Source organism: Hemitrygon akajei, chromosome 12 (genome assembly GCF_048418815.1).
Source record: "Hemitrygon akajei chromosome 12, sHemAka1.3, whole genome shotgun sequence".
NCBI classification, from domain to species: Eukaryota; Metazoa; Chordata; class Chondrichthyes; order Myliobatiformes; family Dasyatidae; genus Hemitrygon; species Hemitrygon akajei.
In genome coordinates, this window is record NC_133135.1 from 7,570,145 (window position 1) to 7,589,431 (window position 19,287).

General features: G+C 46.5%; 1 protein-coding gene across 3 annotated transcripts in view; it reads left to right on the plus strand.

Moving 5' to 3' along the window:
* The window catches only part of ttll7 (tubulin tyrosine ligase-like family, member 7), a 200,870-nt gene that overhangs the window by 59,646 nt on the left and 121,937 nt on the right, over positions 1-19,287 (plus strand). For all 3 annotated transcript variants that reach the window (XM_073062543.1, XM_073062544.1, XM_073062545.1), the window contains 4 exons: positions 3,950-4,090; positions 9,635-9,756; positions 11,368-11,435; positions 16,324-16,482. In XM_073062543.1, the coding sequence (XP_072918644.1) occupies positions 3,950-4,090; positions 9,635-9,756; positions 11,368-11,435; positions 16,324-16,482 (490 nt within the window). The remainder of the gene's footprint in view (positions 1-3,949; positions 4,091-9,634; positions 9,757-11,367; positions 11,436-16,323; positions 16,483-19,287) is intronic.

A 19,287-nucleotide genomic window follows, 5' to 3' on the forward strand; every position in this document is an offset into this window, starting at 1 on the left:
GAGCCAGTTTTATTTGTTCTCCACACTGGTCATCTCCAGGGAACTGAGGCTATGAAGACTGCTTGGCTGCTGTGGTCTGTGGCCGTTAATGTGATGAACTCATAAACGAGGCTTTGGGCCTACTCCGGGGTTCAGATCTGAGGACTCAGCTTTGGACCGGAATGCTGTCATTTGCTTCAATTGTTTACATGATTTGTGTTTTTTTCCCCATTCTCTTGACCATCCAGTGTTGGTTTTTTAATTTTTATTTTTATTCATTTTTTTCTTTAAATGTGCTTTTCGGGTTTCTTGCTTTGTGGCTAGCTGTGAGCAAGCAAGTGTCCAGGTTTTATAACTTATACATTCTTTGATTATAAGTTAATCTTTGAGTCTTGAATTTGTTACATCACAGCCTGGTGTGGAGGCTCCAGTACACAGGATTGCAGACTCAGCCAAGCATGAGGCCATTTTTATCTATTTACTGAGAGACAGCGTGGAACAGGCCCTTCTGGCCCTTTGAGCCGTGCCGCCCAGCATTCCCCCATTTAACCCTGGCCTAATCACAGACAAACCAGCTGCAGTTCCTCATCCTGTGGCAGTGTAACTGCGGAAAAACGCGATCCAGCCTGTCTTCAATTAAGCCAACACTGGCGGGCAGCCCCCAAACCCAAATGTGGAATCCACAGCACGGTGGAGCACTGATCGTCAATCACACACTTACACCAGTTCTACACGAATCCCATTCATTCTCCCCACATTCCCATCAATTCCTCCCCCGATTCCATCCCTCATCCACACACCAGGATTGTTTAATGAGACAGGAAGTGCCAGGTTGTCCCACTGATTGCATCACGGTCTGGTAGGCGGCGATTCGAATGTGCAGGAACACAAGCTGCTGCAGAGAGAAGAGGTCTGTCCATACAACTCCCACCAGTGATGCTAGCTACAGGAGGCGCTGCCTCAAGAAAGCAACATCTATCATCAAAGTGAGTCCAAGGGTTGTGGGAACATTTCAAAGATGGGGCAACTGAAGTTGACTGAAGTTATCCCCTTTGGTTCAGGAGCCTGTGAGAGCACTCCATGTAGACGTGTGCAGTGGTGGGGAGGGCTTTACCCGTGATGGGCTGGGCAGTATTCATTTCTTTTTGTGGGATTTTCCTCTCAAGGACATTGGTGTTTCCATACCAGGCTGCGATGCAGCCAGTCAATACACTCTCCACCACAAAACAAAAAGACAAAGAAACAGCACTGAGAACATGCGATGCAGAGTCCTTGAAAGAGAGTCCATAGGTTGTGCAATCAGTTCAGAGCTGAGGTGAGTGAAGTTATCCACGCTGGTTCAAGAGCCTGATGGTTGAGGGGTAACAACTGTTCCTGAACCTGGTGCTGTGGGAACTGAAGCTCCTGCACCTTCTTCCTGCCTGATGGCAGCAGTGAGAAGAGAGCCTGGTCTGGATAATGGGGGTCCTTGATGATGGATGCTGCTTTCCTGTGACAGCGCTCCACGTAGATGTGCTCAATGGTGGGGAGGGCTTTACCCGTGATGGACTGGGATGCATCCATTACTTTTGTAGGCTTTTCTGTTCTTAGGCATCGGTGATTCCATACCAGGCCATGAGGAAACTAATATATTGTATCCTAGAAACCTATTGAGCCAACACCATTACTCAAGCTTGTTTTTCTTCAATGACCCTAATTTATTTAGTTGACTGAATTTAAATTCCTGTGCTGCCAGATTCCTGTGTCCCCAAGCAGAGAATCCCCATCGAAAGTCATTCCGAAATCCCAGATGGGAATCCTAATGGAGAAATGCTTGTTGTTTGGGGACTGGATGAGAGATGGATGCAAGGATCTTTACCTGGATAAGGATGGAGGTTCCAGACAGACATACTGCTGATTCAGAACAGTGGGTGGTGACGTTCAGAAACTCAAGTTTCAGTTTATTTCAATAAAAGCACAAAATGCTGGCAGAACTCAGCAGGCCAGACAGCATCTATGGGAGGAGGTAGTGACGACATTTCGAGCCGAAACCCTTCATCAGGAGTGAAGTAACATGGGATGGTCGAGGGGGGATAAGAAGTGGGGGGGGGAGGGATGAAGTAGAGAGCTGGGAAATGATAGGCTGGAGGGAAATGGGCTGGGGGAAGGTGGTGAATTATGGGAAATAAAAGAGAAAGAAAGGTAGGGCTGGGGGGAGATTATAGTGAGGGGGAAAAAGAGAGAAAAAGAGAACCAGACTAAAATTATAGATAGGGATGGGGTAAGGGGGGGGGGCAGGGGTATCAACGGAGGTCTGTGAGTTGAATGTCCATGCCGGCAGGTAGGAGGCTACCTAGGCGGGAGATAAGGTATTGCTCCATCGACCTGCGTGTGGCCTCATCTTGACGGTAGAGGAGGCCATGGACAGACATATCAGAGTGGGAGTGGTCTTCCATGCTCGTACCTACAAACTTGCGGTATAAATGCCATGAACGTCACCTTTCCGCGGCAGCAGCGCGGTACATTACAAACATGATAAACTTAAACTTAAATTAACATAAATTATACATAATGAACACATAAATGATGTGAATTTCAATTAACATAAATTATACATAATATACACATAAACAATGTAAATTCAAATGAACATAAGTTATATATAAACAATGTAAGTTTAAAGGAACATAAGTTATACATAAATTACAAGGCATTGGTGCAAGTTGAGGGGAAGGTAGAATGAGGACTTTTCAAGTCCGTTCGGGAACCTGAAGGCAGTGGGGAAGAAACTGTTGTTGAATCTTGAGGTCGGGTCTTCAGGCTCCTATACCTCCTGCCTGATGGCAGCATCGAGAAGAGGCCATGAGTGTCCTGGATGTTGTGAGTCTCCTTCCTGAGATACTGCCTCTTGTAGAGTAAAGTTTGGCTTTATTTGTGGCATGCACACTGAAAGCTGCATTGAAATGAGTCATCGGTTAACAACCATCACGGTCTGAGGATGTGCTGGGGGCAGCCCACAAGTATTGCCATGCTTCAAACACCAGCACAGCATGTCCTTAACTTACTGTCCCTAAGCTGTACGTGTTTGCACTGTGAGTGCAAACCCACATGGTCAAAGTGAGAAGTACAGGCAGCGGCAGCAGTTGAACCCTGGTCCCTGGTGCTGTAATTGCGTTAAGCTATCCGCTACGCCCCTGCACCATCCACCTTCTCTATTGCTCACTTCCCTCCTCCAACAGAACTACGCATGCACACAAAATGCTGGGGGAGCTCAGCAGGTCAGGCAGCATCTATGGAGGGGATAAACAATCCATGTATCAGGCTGAGACTCTTCATCACAAATGGAACCTGGATGAAACACATTTAGTCACAGGGAGAACATGCAGACTCCTTACAGACGGTGGTGGGAATTGAACCCAGCTCGCTGGTGCTGTAGAGCATATATGTCAAACTCAAGGCCCGCGGGCCAAATCCGGCCCGTGGTGGAATTATCTTTGGCCCGTGAGATAATATCTAATTACTATTAAAGCTGGCCCCAGTAATCGAAGCGCCTATGGCGTATGATATGGCTAATGCTGAGTTTATTCAGGTACCAGGTTTTCAGGGTTTTTAGTGTTTATTCGGCAGTCTTGCTCGGCAGTCTTCTTCATAAGAAACGGAATTTGTAAAGTGAAACACTTTGTAGTTATAGCAGAGACTGAGACACATGAGAGCAGGCTGAAAAAACGGAGGCAACGAAAGCTGCGTTCGCACGCGTCCGACTGATCCGGCCCGCATGAAGCTGCATTTTGCTCAATCCGGCCCGTGACCTAAAATGAGTTTGACACCCCTGCGGTGTAGAGCGTTACACTACTGCTATGTTACCATGCCACCCTGCGTTCCCTGTGTGGCGGGGAGAGTGTCTCCATGGTGGAACTCTCTGTCCTAGCCTTGGCTTTTGGAAATAACACAATCTCCCTCTTCACACAGATCTTCTCTCTCTTTCCCTCAGATGATCAGGATTCCTCCAGCCTGGCTCTGAACGCTGGGCTGCCATTCAAAAATGCCGGAGTTGGGAAAAGGAACGTCAGAATGAAGAAGAAAAAGAAAGGAGCAATTACAGCCAACTTCTCTGGCACCAAGTATCAAATTGGTAAGAAGATGAGTTCACAATTTCTATTTTTATTGTTTTTTTGGTAATTTAATATCCCCAGGGAATAGAACATAGAACACAGAACAATACAGGTTCTTTTCCCTGTAACCTTTGACACCTATTCCATCATGGCTGATTTATTATCCCTCTCAATCCCATTCCCCTTCCTTCTACCTGTAACTTTTGACACTTTTACTTCTCAAAAGCCTATCAATCTCCACTTTAAATATTCCAGGACTTGGCCTCCACAGCTGTCTGTGGCAATAAATTCCACAGATTCACTGCTCTCTGATTCAAAAGAAATGTCCCTCATTTCTGAGGTTGGGCCCTCTGGTCCAAGACTTTTTCACTTTTGGGAGTATCCTCTCCACATTCACTCTACCTAGGCCTCTCAATAGTCAATAGGTTTCAATGAGATCACCCCTTATTCTTCCAAGCTTATGCAAGTACAAGGTGTTTAACCTTAGACACCCCGACTAATCAAGAAACATCAGCCTTCACTTTAAATATACCCAATGACTTGGCTTCCACAGCGGCCTGTGGCACCAAATTCCACAGATTCACCACCCTCTGGCTGAAGGAATTCCTCCTTTTCTCCATTCTAAATGGATGTCCCTCGATTCTGAGGCTGTCCCTTCAGGTCCTAGACTCTTCCACCAAGGGAAACATCCTCTCCACATTCACATGTATTGAAAGAGAAACAGTTCGGTCCTGGCCAGGATGTCAAGGTTACAGGGAGAATGGGGTTGAGTGGGAAAATAAACCAGCCATGATGGAATGTCAGAGCAGACTTGATGGGCCAAAGGACCTCATTCTGCTCCTGTCTTTTATGGTCTAAGTGAGAAGACAGGTTAGCTGAAATGGCAGGGAGGCTCTGAGGTTTGGGATGTGTAAAGGATCAGTAGTAAGAAACATATTGAGATCACGAGGCTCAAGTTCTGCTGCTGTCTATTGAATATTCCTCTAGCACAATAACATGGGCCCTTAACCTCATAATCTACCGTTTCATATTCCTGGGACCTCATTGTCTGCCTGTACTGCACTTCCTCTGCAACTGTAACACCATAACGTCCCAACTCTGGTTGGACCAAACTTGGAGTACTGCGTTCAGTTCTGGTCGCCTCATTGTGGGAGGGATGAGGAAACGTTTAAGAGGGTGAAGAGGAGATTGACCAGGATGCTGTCTGGATTAGAGAGCATGTCTTATGAGGCAAGGCTGAGCGAGCTGGGGCTTTTCTCTTTGGAGCAGAGGATGAAAGGTGACTTGATAGAGGTGAACTTGTTGAGGGCAGCCTCTTACCTGGGGCAGGAATTTCTAATATGTGTGGCAAAACTTTAAGGTGATTGGAGGACAGTATACTGTAGGGGGGATGTTGGGCGGGATGTTAGGTTTTTTTTTTACACTGAGAGTGGTAAATGTGGGGTTCCTTAAGGTTATCATAGCCGGGGATGGTAATGAGGATAAAATGCTCCCAATGGCATGCATCTCAAATAGCCTCTGACAACCATCTCGCTCCTGGCCTTCCCATACAGCCGAGCCAGTAAGCCTGGTGTAACTGTTTCTACTGAAAGGAGAAGGGGCAAAGGCGGATTATTGGCACCTTAAAGCCAGTCGTTTTGGGCAGATGGAGCTCAATACCCATGGTTGGCAGCTCATTTAGGAGAAGGGAATCTCTGATCTCAAACCTCCGTGGCCTTGTGGTTATGATCACTCATGGGAAAGGCTTTGGGAGTAAATCCCAAGGGAAAATCTGGAGCTGGAATCTCTAAGGCAGTCCGATGTTGAGCAACATGCACACAAAACTCTTTCCCACAGACGCTTGCTGACCCGCTGACTTCCTCCAGCATTTTGTGTGTGTTACTCTGGATTTCCAGCATCTGCAGAATCTTTTGTGTTTGAGTTCTACATTGAGCTCAATGCCGACTGGCAACTCCTGCGGTGCTGCTGGTGCCAAACTGTATCGGTCTCTGCCTTTCCTTTGGATTCAGCAGCTGTGTGGAGACGGGGGAGCCTGCTATGTGGGTAACAGCTTGCCCTCCATATCGAACTGCCCTGGCTTGAGGATCATGTGGACAGCTGGGACACAATGCCCACAGTCGACATCGACCAACGGAGGGCCTCACATTGCCTCGGAGGGTGTGTGGAATGCGCTGCCAGGGGTGGTGGTTGAGGCAGATACATTCGGGGCTTTTAAGAGACTCTTGGATCGGCACATGGATGATAGAAAAAATGGAGGGTTATTTGGGAGAGAAGGGTTAGATTGATCATGGAGTAGCCTAAAGGGATGGCATAACATTATGGGCTGAAGGGCCTGTACTGTTTGATGTTTTATGCTCTACATTATGTTGTTGTTTCCCCTTGTACTGTCTCCATGCACCGATGTGATGAGATGATCTGTATGGATGGTGTGCGAAACAAAGTTCTTCACTGGACATTGTGGCGTTGATACACCAGTTTATCAACACAGTTAATTGGGGCACCCCCGGACCAGTACATTTTGGTCCAATTAAGCGGCTGCCCCAATTAGACAAAGTTTTATGGAAATAGTTAAAAACATATGAGAATACAAGCTATCATTTAACTGAGTAACTAATTATGAATTTAAATGAAATACAGAACAAATTATAACATTACCAATACTACTACAGTACTATTCTGTGACCACAGTTTGTGCAGCTTCAGAGCTGTGTGTCAGACATGGCTATAAGCAGCACTGGGCCCCACAGGGGACTGTATTAGCTCCCTCAGTTTACCCTGTGGACCTCAGTCGTACAACATAGTGTCATGTCATCTGCAGAAATTCTCTGATGACTCAGCAATAGTTGGGGTCATAAAGGAGGATGGGAGGATAAATACTGGGCCCTGGTGGAGGACTTTGTCGAATGGTGCAAGCTAAATCATCTGCAGCTCAACATCAGTAAGATAAAGGAGATGGTGATAGACTTTAGGAAGACTCAGTCTGCATTGTTCCCTGTTACATTTGATGGTGAGGATGTGGATGTGGTGAGGACCGACAAGTACCTGGGGTGCACCTGGATCACCAACACAGAGGCTGTGTACAAGAAGGGCCAGAGTTGCCTCTACTTCCTGAGGAGACTGAGGTCCTTTGGGGTATGCTGGCCTCTCCTTCACATGTTCTACCAGTCTGTTGTCACCTGTACAATCTTCTATGTGGTGGTGTGCTGGGGCAATGGCATCAACATGGGTGATGCCAACAGGCTCAATAAACTGATTAGAAAGGCTGGCTCTGTTATAGGAGTCAAACTGGATACACTGGAGGCTGTGGTAGAGCAAAGGACCCTCTGGAAAATCCTGGCAATTCTGGACAATGTTTCTCACCCTCTGCATGTCACCTTGGCTGAACAGAGAAGCACTTTTAGTAATAGACTAAGGTTACATCCACACTAGACTGGATAAATCCGTAACCAAAGCTTTTTCTCTTCGCTTTGACCCTCCGTCCACACTAAAATGGTGTTTTCCTCCCCCGAAAATGGAGCTTTTCTAAAACGCCCTTCAGAGTGTGTAATTTTGAAAATGTCGGATTGGCCGGGGCAGTGTGGATGAGGTAACCGGAGAAATCTAAAAACACTGTCATGTCATGCCGGAACAGATGGTGACGGCAGCGTGCTGTTTCATTGTTTTCCTGAACACAACCTAACAATTTCAGAACAGATGGCAAGGAGACTGAAGCCAGAAGAGTTAGAAATGTACTCACCAAATACTTTGACCCAAAACTTACTGAATAAGTAAGTATACTCACTTTGCCCTGTTTTCTGTCCTTGCTCGTATGAAGGTGGCTTACCTATTTATGCAAGTACTTCTCTGACAATAGATGTGTAACAGCCTAATGTAACATTGTATGGAAATACAAGATAACACTGAAGCAGACATGTTTTATACATTTAACAAGGGGCTTTATTAATGCAACAGAGTTAATCAGATTTTCAATGTTCGTCATCAGCCGGGTCATACTGTCCGTGAACTCCCTGTTGGTTGCCTCCATACGCTCCAGTATTTGCTTTTTTTAGTTTTAAGTCCTCCCGTGTGAGAGCCAACAGCAGTCTGTTGTTTAAGTTTTTCTAGTCTGTAACTGAACAAACGCGCACCAAGTCTTTCAAGGCGAGATTTGACACCAAACATGTCGCTTGTTTTCGGTAGATGTGTCCTGCGCATGCGCAGTAGGAGGAGATTCATCGAAATATCTGTTTTAATGTGGACAGAAGTATTTTCAAAAACGCTTAGTGTGGACGCCTATCATTTTTACGCGAAACCGGCGTTTTCAAAATTAGCCAGTCTAGTGTGGACATAGCTTAAGACAACTGCTCCAAAGAGCGCTATATGAGGACATTCTTACCCTCGGCCATTAAGCTCTATAACGAGTCAACCTATAGATGGAGAAATGATGGAGAAATGTTAGACTTTGAGATAACATTCTTTTATTCTTTCTTACTTCTCTTCTAATATTTGTATATCTGTGCACTCGTAATACTACTGTGACACTGTAATTTCCTATGTGATCAATTAAATATCTATTTATCTATAAAATGTGTATTAGTTCCTAATATTTATTGATGGAGGAATTCATCCAGTGTACATGACTATGATCTTTTGACTGTAAATGAACTAAATCAGCACAGACACCAGGTGCAGGTAATAGACTGCCTCCATCGAATGCTTTCAATGATAGCCAAGTCTTCATTTTCATTGTAACATTCAAGAAGGTTGTTGATACCTTCAAATTCTTTGTAGTTCTTAATTTGTTGAAGTAGTGAAATCGTTTCATTTTCACTCCCAGATATTTCTGGCATCCCCAAGGCTGAATGCCTGAAACCACAGTGAACAGAACAGTTGTGAATTGTCTTACTGCTCATTTCTCACCAACTATCGGTGACAAAAATCTCTGCTTTTTGAACTCAAGGATGCAAAAGTGACACAATTTAAAAACTCTTTGCTCTAGGCACAGTGTTGTGTCTAACAGCCATGCAAGTTCACGTGACTGATGCTTGCTAGAAAATATTCTTGTCCCAAATAAATGAAGATGAAGGAAATCTGTCTATTTTTGGATTAGTTTTTGTTTTCCCAAATAAATGGCTGCCCTGATTAACTGAAGGCCCAATTAATCGGAATCCACTGTATTCTTGTAATGGAGATGTCTAAATTGAGGGGATTGGGTTGAGGTAAGGAGTATGAGGGATTTAGGGGTCCTGATGGAGGGTGGATTAGGGAACTCTCCGCCTGAGAAGGTTGTGGAGATAGAGACTCTCACCTCATTTTGAGTCATAGCCCATCTGATCCATGTTAACCAAGGGTCTTCAGGTTTCTTTCCCTGAAGGATATGAGAGTCTTTACACCTGTGCAGGAGTGGAGATCTCAGAGGGTAGTGGGGCTGGGGAAGGTTGCTGAGATAGGGATGGATAAGATGAGGGCTGAGGTCATGGAGTGCAGGGTGGGGGCTGCGGATTGTCCCTTGACCCCTCTCCCCCGCCCGCCCTCGCTGTGGGAATGGGCTTGCTGAGGCTTCGTCAATGCTGTTCCCCACCCAGTGCGTTTGGCGATACTGGAGGCTGGATTCACGCGAGCGCGGGAGGAGGACGACACCGCCAACCTGATCTGGAACGATGCAGCCGTTCAGCAGGAGCGGATCGCGGATCTGAGGAACTATCAGGTGATCAATTGCACCCTCCTCTATTCCTATACCTTTCCCTCAAACCCTCCATCTCTCCTTTTCACCCTCCTTTGCCATTCCTGCACCTTCTCCCACACCCTCCATCCTCATCCTCCAGAATCCCTGCATATTACCCTCACATCCTCTACCCTACACTTCCCCCTATCCTCCATGTTCCCTCCACCCTCCTCCTCCTCCTCCTCCTCCTCCTCCTCCTCCTCCTCCAATCCACACCTTCTCATACACCACCCTCATGCTTCCCTCACACCCTCCATCCTCTACCTCTCCTCCATCTTCCATCCCCACACACTCCTCCATCCTCCCCTCTCCCCTCCACACACTCCCTGCCTCCTTCACTCTCTTCCCCTACAATCAGCACCACTCCTCCACACCCCTCCAGTTCCTTCCTGTTCTCCTACACCCTTCTCATCCTTCAACTACTCTCCTTCCACCCTTCCTCTCCCCTCTCCCTTTTCTTCTCCACTCCCTCCTCTTCTCCTTCCCCTCCCCATCTCCACCCTCTCCACGCCAGCATCTTTCCCCTCTCCTTACCCCTCTACAGCCTCCCCGCCCCTACCCACTCTACACCGTCTCCTCTCCCTCCTCTACACCCTCCTCCGCCCTGCACCCTCTCCTTCCTCTCAATCTGTTAAAGATTTTCTTTTGTGTAAACAACTTTAGTTTGAACATTCAAGCTCAATACATGAGGGTTTCCATCTTCTTACCCACAATCCCACCCCACCCCTCACGCGCACACGGTCGTACCGGGGGGCGGGGGGATGAGCGTGCCAACTAAACACCTACATAGCCCAAACCAACAGAAGTCAACACACCCACTCCAATCCTCCCGTCCCTCTGTACACCCTCCTCCTCGCCTACACTCCCCCCTCACCCTCCAGATGAGTCCTACTGCAGGGGTCTGACCCAGAGCATCGACAATTCCTCCCACCCACGGGTGCTGCCCCACCCACCGAGTGTGGCTGTGGAGGTGGAGATACCAGCAAGTGGCCCACACACAGCGAGACCTAGACTGCAGTTCAACATGGCCTGGTTCTGAGCAGAATGAAGACAGGGTGTTGCCATGGTAGCATAGCGGTTACCATGACGCTGGTACAGTTCCGGGTGCTCAGGTTCCGAGTTCAGTTCCCACACCGTCTGAAAGAAGTGTCTACGTTCTCCCCATGAAACACGTGGGCTTCCCCCCACAGTCCAAAGACGTACCGGTTGGTAGGTTAATTGGTAAATTGTCCTGTGATTAGGCTGGGGTTAAATTGGTGGGTTGCTGGGTGGTGTGGCTCGTTGGGCTGGAAGGGCCTGTTCTGCACTGTACCGCTAAATAAATAAAATATGATAAACAGAGCCAGAGGGCACTGCAGGCCCTTCAGCCCATCTAGCCTGTGCCTAATTGTTATTCTGCCTCCCCGCATTTGGACCATAGCCCTCCACACCCCTCCCATTTTGCTCCGGGTAGCAGCACTGGTCAATTCTCTGAGCCCCCGACAGCCGAGCCTCGATGTTTTCCTTTGGGGACATAGCAGCCTTTGTGCTTCATTCTCCTGTGCCTCGGTGATCTGACTCTGCTGCACTCTTTCCCTCTCTCTCTCCTTACAGAGGATCAATCACTTCCCAGGAATGGGGGAGATCTGTCGTAAGGACTGTTTGGCAAGGAACATGGCTAAGTAAGTGTTGTGGTCTGCAGAGACAGGCATCCACCTGGTGTGAGTTTACCTGTGTGTTTTTTTTTTGTTTTATTGTAGTTAATGTTAGAATCAGAATGAGAATCAAAGTTATTTTCACTGACATACACACAGTGGCCACTTTAATAGGTACACCTGTACTCCTGCTCGTTAATGCAAATATTTAATCAGCCAATCATGCGGCAGAAAATCAATGCATCCATGCCTGCAGACACGGTCAAGAGGTTTAGTTGATTTTCAGACCAAACATCAGAACAGGGAAGAAATGTGATCTATGTGACTTGGACTGTAGAATGATTGTTGGTGCCAGATGGGGTGGTTTGAGTATCTCAGAAACTGCTGATCTCCTGGGATTTTCACACACAACTGTCTCTAGATTTTACAGAGAACAGTGTGAAAAACAAAGACATCAAGTGAGCAGCAGTTCTGCAGGTGAAAACCCCTTGTTCATGAGAGGGGTCAGAGGAGAATGGCCAGACTGGTTCACATTGACAGGAAGGTGACAGCAACTCAAATAACCACACGTTACAACAGTGGTGTGCAGAAGAGCATCTCTGAATGCACAACATGTCGAACCTGGAAGTGGATGGGCTACAACAGCAGAAGACCACAAACATACACTCAGTGTCCACTTTGTTAGGTATAGGAGGCATCTAATAAAGTGGTCACTGAGTGCATGCTGTGGAAGTTGTTTTGCAGTAGTGCAGTGCAAGGTATTAAAGGCTTGCAAGTTACAAAAGGACCTCTTTGTGGGAGAAGCCGGAGAGTGGTAGTAGATGTTGGCCCCTCTGAATGGAGGCCTGTGACTAGTGCTGGGTTTGAAGTTGTTTGTCATCTTTATCAGTGATCTGAACGTGGTTAACCACGTTAGTAAATTTGTAGATGACACCATGATTGGGGGATGTGGTGGACAGTGAGGAAGAATATCACTTTGTTTGCAGAGGGATTTCCATCACCTGGAAAAATGGGCTGAAAAACAGCAGATGGAATTTAATCTCTTACTATCTTTCCTTTCGGTTAGTCCTGACGAAGGGTCTCGGCCCGAAACGTCGACAGCGCTTCTCCCTATAGATGCTGCCTAGCCTGCTGTGTTCTACCAGCATTTTGTGTGTGTTGTTAGATGGAATTTAATACAGACTAGTGCTATATAGGACCCTGGTCAGACCCCACTTGGAGTACTGTGCTCAATTCTGGTCGACTCTCTACACGAAGGACGTGGAAACCATAGAAAGGGTGCAGAGGAGATTTACAAGGATGTTGCCTGGATTGGGGAGCATGCCTTATGAGAATAGGTTGAGTGAACTCGGCCTTTTCTCCGTGGAGCGATGGAGGATGAGAGGTGACCCGATAGAGGTGTATAAGATGATGAGAGACATTGATTGTATGGATAGAGGCTTTTTCCCAGGGCTGAAATGGCTAGCACAAGAGGGCATAGTTTTAAGGTGCTTGGAAGTAGGTACAGAGGAGATGTGAGGGGTCAGTTTTTTTACGCAGAGAGTGGTGAGTGCGTGGAATGGGCTGCTGGTGACAGTGATGGAGGCGGAAACCATAGGGTCTTTTAAGAGACTCCTGGACAGGTACATGGAGCTCAGAAAAATAGAGGGCTATGGGTAACCCTAGGTAATTTCTGGAGCTTTGTGAGCCGAAGGGCCTGTATTGTGCTGTAGGTTTTCTATGTTTCTATGTTTCAATGTAGTGCAAGGTTTTGCACTTTGGTATGACCAACCAGGATAGGTCTTACACAGTGAACGGTAGGGCACTGAGGAGTGTGGTAGAACAAAGGGATCTGGGAAGACAGGTTCATCGTTAGTTGAAAGTGGCATCACAGGTAGATAGATAGGATCATAAAGAAAGCTTTTGGCATGTTGGTCTTCATAGATCAAAGTACTGAGTACACGAGATGGGATGTTATGTTGAAGTTGTATAAGATGTTGGTGAGGCCTAATTTGGAATATTGTGTGCAGGTTTGGTCACCTACCTACAGGAAAAATGGAAACAAGGTTGAAAGAGTGCAGAGAAAGTTTACAAGGATGTTGATGGGTCTGGAGGACCTGAGTTATAGGGAAAGATTGAATAGGTTAAGACTTTATTCCTTCAAGCGTAGAAGACTGAGAGGAGATTTGACAGATGTATACAAAATTATGAGGGGCATAGATATGGTAAATGTAAGAAGGTTTACTCCACTGAGGTTGGGTGGGACTACAACCAAAGGTCATGGGTTAAGGTGAAATGTGAAAAGTTTAAGGGGAACATGCGGGGAATCTTTTTCATTCAGAGGGTCCATTGATCATGGCTGATCCCGAACCCCACTCAACCCCATATACCCGCCTTCTCACCATAACCTTTGATGCCCTGACCAATTAGGAAACTATCAATTTTCATTTTAAATATATCCATGGCATTGGCCTCCACCGCAGCCTGTGGCAGAGCATTCCATAGATTCACCATTCTCAGGCTAAAAGAGTTCCTCCTTACCTCTGCTCTGAAGGGTTACGCCTCAATTTTGAGGCTGTGTCCTTTAGTTCTGGACATTGCCACCACAGGAAACATCCTCTCCACATCCACCCTATCTAATCCTTTCAACATTCAGTAGGTTTCAATGAGATCCCCCCACATTCTTCTAGATTCCAGTGAGTACAGGCCCAAAGCTGCCAAACGCACCTCATGTGTTAACCCCTTTATTCCTGGTATTATCCTTGTGAACCTCCTCTGGACTCTCTTCAATGACAACACATCCTTTCTGAGATATGTGGCCCAAAACTGTTGACAGTACTCCAAGTGCAGTCTGACTAGTGCCTTATAAAGCTTCTTAGTGTCGTATCTCCATGCTTTTACATTCTATTTCCCTTGAAATGAATGCCGATTCTGCATCTGCCTTCTTTACAACAGAGTCAACCTGTAAATTAACCTTCTGGGAGTTCTGCACAGGGACTCCAAAGTCCCTTTTGCTCCTCTGTTGTTTGAGTTTTCTCCCCATTTAGATAATAGGTCTGCACTTTTGTTCCTTTTACCAAAATGCATTATCATACATTTCCCAACACCGTATTCTATCTGCCACTTTTTGTCCATACTTCCAATTTGTCCACATCCTTCTGCAATCGCATCGCTTCCTCAGCACTACCTACCCCTTCACCTATCTTTGTATCTTCTGCAATTTGCCACAAAGCCGTCAATCCTATTATCTAAATCATCGAAAAACAATGTGAAAAGTAGCAGTCCCAGTACCGAACCCCGAGGAACACCACCAGTCACTGGCAGCCAACCAGAAAAGGCCCCTTTTATTCCCACTCTCTTCCTCCTGCTAGTCAGCCATTCCGCTATCCATGCTAGTATCTTTCCTGTAACACCATAGGATTTTATCTTGTTAAGCAGCCTCGTGTGGCACCTTATCAAACACCTTCTGAAAATCTAGATATATGACATCCACTGACTCTCCTTTGTCCACCCTGCTTGGTACTTCCTCGAAGAACGCTTAACAGACTTGTCAGGCAAGATTTCCTTTACAGAAACCATGCTAACTTTAACTTATTTTATCATTAGTCTCCAAGTACCTTGAAACCTCATCCTTAATAATAGACTTTCCTAGCCACTGAGGTCAGACTAACTGGCCTGTAATTTCCTTTCTTTTGTCTTTCTTCCTTCTTAAAGAGTGGAGTGACATTTGCAATCTTCCAGTCCTGTGGGACCATGCCAGAATCAAGTGATTCTTGAAAGATCATGACCAATGCATCCATTACCTCTTCAGCAACCTCTCTCAGGACTCTGGGATGTAGTCCATCTGGCCCAGGTGACTTATCCACCTTAAGACTTTTGAGTTTGCCTAGCACTTTTTCCTTAGTAATAGTAATGTCACTCACTCCTGCTCCCTGACACTCACAGACCTCTGGCACACTGCTGGTGTCTTCCACAGTGAAGACTGATACAACGTACCTATTAAGCTCATCTGCATTTTTTTTGTCCCCCATTACTACCTCTCAGCATCGTTTTCCAGTGGTCCAATATCAACTCTCACCTCCCTTTTTATATAACTGAAAAAACTTCTGCTATCCTGCTTTATATTATCAGTTGGTTTGCCCTCCTGTTTCATCTTTTCCCTCTCATGGCTTTTGTAGTTGCCTGTTGTTGGATTTTGAAAACTTCCCAATCATCCAACTTCCCACTCACTTTTGCAGCCTTGTCACGAGAGTGTGGAATGAGCTGCCAGCACAGGTGGTGCATGCGAGCTCGATTTCAGCATGGAAGAGAAGTTTGAATAGATAGATGGATAGAAGGAGTATGGAGGGCCATGGTCTCAGTGCAGCTTGATGGGAGTAGGCAGTTTAGATGGACTAGATGGACTGAAGGGCCTTTTTCTGTGCTGTACTTCTCTGTGACTCGATGACTCTAAGAAATCAATAAGCACTGCAAAAAATATAGTGAGGTACAGCTCATGGGTTCATGGTCCATTCAGAAATCTGATGGCAGAGGGGAAGGAACTGAATCATTGAGCGTGCCATTTCAGCCGCCCTGACGGTATCAGTGAGACGTGGGCACATCCTGGGTGGTGGGGATCCTTAATGATGGAGGCTGGCTTTTTGAAGAATTCTTTGATGATAGGGAGGCCAGGGCCAATGATGGAGCTGGCTGAGTTTACAACCCTGTGCAGGTTTTTCCGATCCTGTCTATTGGGGCTCCATATCATGCCCTCTTTTCAGTTACAACCGGATTTGCACCTCACTCGTGGCTAAGGACGTTTGAAATTGCTCTGCCTGGGCCCCATCAATTCCTGCACTAGCTTCCCGTAAGATCCAAGGGAACAGCCAGTGGCTGAAGTGGGGAGAAGTCAGTCCCATGGAGGCTGTTCTGTGATGGTTCCTTCTTTCCCTTTCAGAATGATTAAGAGCCAGTCTCAGGAATACTGCTTCACTCCGAGGACGTGGATCTTCCCTGCGGAGTACACTCAGTTCCAGAACTGCATCCAGGAGCTACGGAAAAAGCGCAGGCAGAAGACGTTCATCGTTAAGCCAGCCAACGGCGCAATGGGTCATGGGTAGGTCACACCTTCCAAACTGATCTCATCCACTCCGGCTTCTCACTGGGAACCTGCACCATTTCATCAGAACTCTACAGCGTCAACTGTCTATTCCTCTCCATAGATGCTGCCTGCCCTGCATTTTGTGTGTGTGTTACACCAACAGAACTTCCCAAAGCCATCACCTTTACCTCCAAGTGCAGAATGTACATTGGATCACCCTCATCTTAGGAATGCACACAAAATGCAGGGGGAGCTCAGCATCTATGGAGGGAAATGATCATTTCAGGCCAAGGCCTTTCTTCAGGATCATTCATCACCATTCTGGGCCCCAAATAGTCCTTCCGGGTGAGGTGACACTTCACCTGCAGGTCTGTTGGGGTCGTCTACTGCATCTAGTGCTCCTGCTCTAGCCTTGTTGAGACCTGATGCAGATATGGGGTCGGCTTTGTTCTGCATCATCCCTCTGTCTGCCACAAATGGCAGTATTTACCTGTGGCCACTCACTTCAGTTTTACTTTCTGTTCCACAGCCTCCTACGCTGCCACGATGAGGCCACTCTCAGGTTGGAGGAGCAACACCTCATATTCCATCTGGGTAGATTCCAACCTGATGACATAAACAGAAATTCCTCCAACTTTTGTAATTTCTCCTTCCTTCCCTCATTTTCCATTCCCCAATATGACTCCCCTTTTATCCCTTCGCTTCTCTGCACGTGCCCATCACCTTCCTCTGGTGTCCCTTCTTCTTCCATTTCTCCTATTGTCTTCACTCCTATCAGGGTCATTCTTCTTCAGCCCTTAACCTTTTCCACCTATCACCTCCCAGCTTCTAACTTTATCCTCCCTCCTCCACCCACCCACCTTCCTCCCCTCACCTGGCTTCAGCTATTACCTGCCAGCTTGTGCTCCTTCCTCTCTCCCACCTTCTTATTCTGTCTTCCACCTAGAACTACCTCATCCGTCTGAACCCCACCGAGTGTAGGCCCAGAGATGTTAAATGCTCCTCATAGGTTAAGTGTTAAGAAAGTCACAGCATTGTAGCAGGACTTTCGGCCCAAATTGCCCATTTTCAGCCAAGCTATCTAGTCCCATTTGGGTTTGTCCCATATCCTTCCAAGCCTTTCTTATCCATGTATCCTTAAAGGAAGGGAATCTGCCATTCTTTTTGGTCCTTATTTAACTCCAGCCACACTAATCTGGTTGTCTCCTATTCGCCCACTCAGGTCAAAGGGCAATTAATGATGGACAATGTTGGAATTGGTTTATTATTGTCACTAGGGGTAGGGCAGTACTGTAGTGGTTAGCTCAAAGCTTTACAGTACCAGTGACTTGGGTTCAATTCCCACCACTGCCTGTAAGGAGTTAGTATGTTCTGCCTGTGACTGCGAGTTTCCTCTGGGTCCTCCGGTTTCCTTCCACTGTCCAAGGACATAACAGTTGTTAGGCAAATCGGTCATTGTAAGTTGTCCTGTGATTAGGTGAGGGTTAAATCAGGTTGCTGGGTGGTGCAGCTTACTGGGCCGGAAGAGGTTATTCCGCGCTGTATCTCAATCAAACAAAATGTATCCAGATACACTGAAAAGCTTGTCCTGCACACTGTTAGTACAGATCAGATCATCGAACAGTACATTGAGGTGAAACAGGCTAAACAATAACAGAATGCAGAATCAAACGTCACAGCTACAAAGAATGTGCAGTGCAGGTAGACAATAAGGTACAAGATCATAACGAGGTCATACTGTACTCATTCATTTGTTACGTGCCTTGTCATATGACGTGGGTGATCACAGTCTTTCCATGGCCATGATCGTACTCGCCAAGTTTTTCTACAGAAGTGGTTTGCTGTTACCTTTACTGAGGCAGTGAGAAGTGTTGACAGAGGAGAGGCAGGTTCCACTGTGATGTGTAGAGATGTGGCCACAACCTTCTAGTTCCTTGTGGTCATGGGCAGAGCAAATTTATTATCAAAATATCTATATGTTACCATAAGCTACCTCGAGATTACTTTTCTTGTAGGCTTTTACAGGAAAATGGAAGAAATGCAATTGAAAGACCAAACCTAAACACTGCAGTTGCCGTACCAGGCTGTGATACATCTGAAAGGATGCTTTTTATGGTGCATCGATAACAATTGGCGAGGGTCAGTGGGAATGTGCCAAATTTCTTTAGCCACCTGAGGACCTAGAGGTATTGGTGTTCTGCCTTGGCAGTGACATCAATATGGTTGGACCAGGACAGGATATTGGTGATTGTAGCTCTGAGGAACTTGAAGGGGTCTTTGTTATTGAGACCATAAGACTTTTGGCCCATCAAGTCTGCTCCACCATTCCATCATGGCCGATTTATTGTCTCTCTCAACCCCATTCTCCTGCCTTCTCCCTGTAACCTTTGACGTACTGCTAATCAAAAACTTATCAACCTCCATTTTCAATATACCCATTGAATCGTCCTCCATGGTCATCTGCTCAATGATTCACCATCCCCAGGGTAAAGATATTCCTCCTCATCTCTTTTCTAAAGCAAAGTCCTGCTAATATGAGGCTGTGCCCTCTGGTCATAGACACTCCCCCCCACCATAGGAAACATCCTCTCCACATCCACTCTATCTCAGCCTTTCAATATTTGATAGGTTTCAATGAAATCCCCCCCTCATTCTTCTAAATTCTAGTGCGTGCAGGCCCAGAGCCATCAAACACTCTTCACACATTGACCCTTTCATTCCTGGGATCATTCTAGTGCACCTCCTCTGGTCCCTTTCCAATGCCAGCACATCTTTTCTTGGATCAGGGGCCCAAATTTCTCACAATGCTCTAGGTGTGGT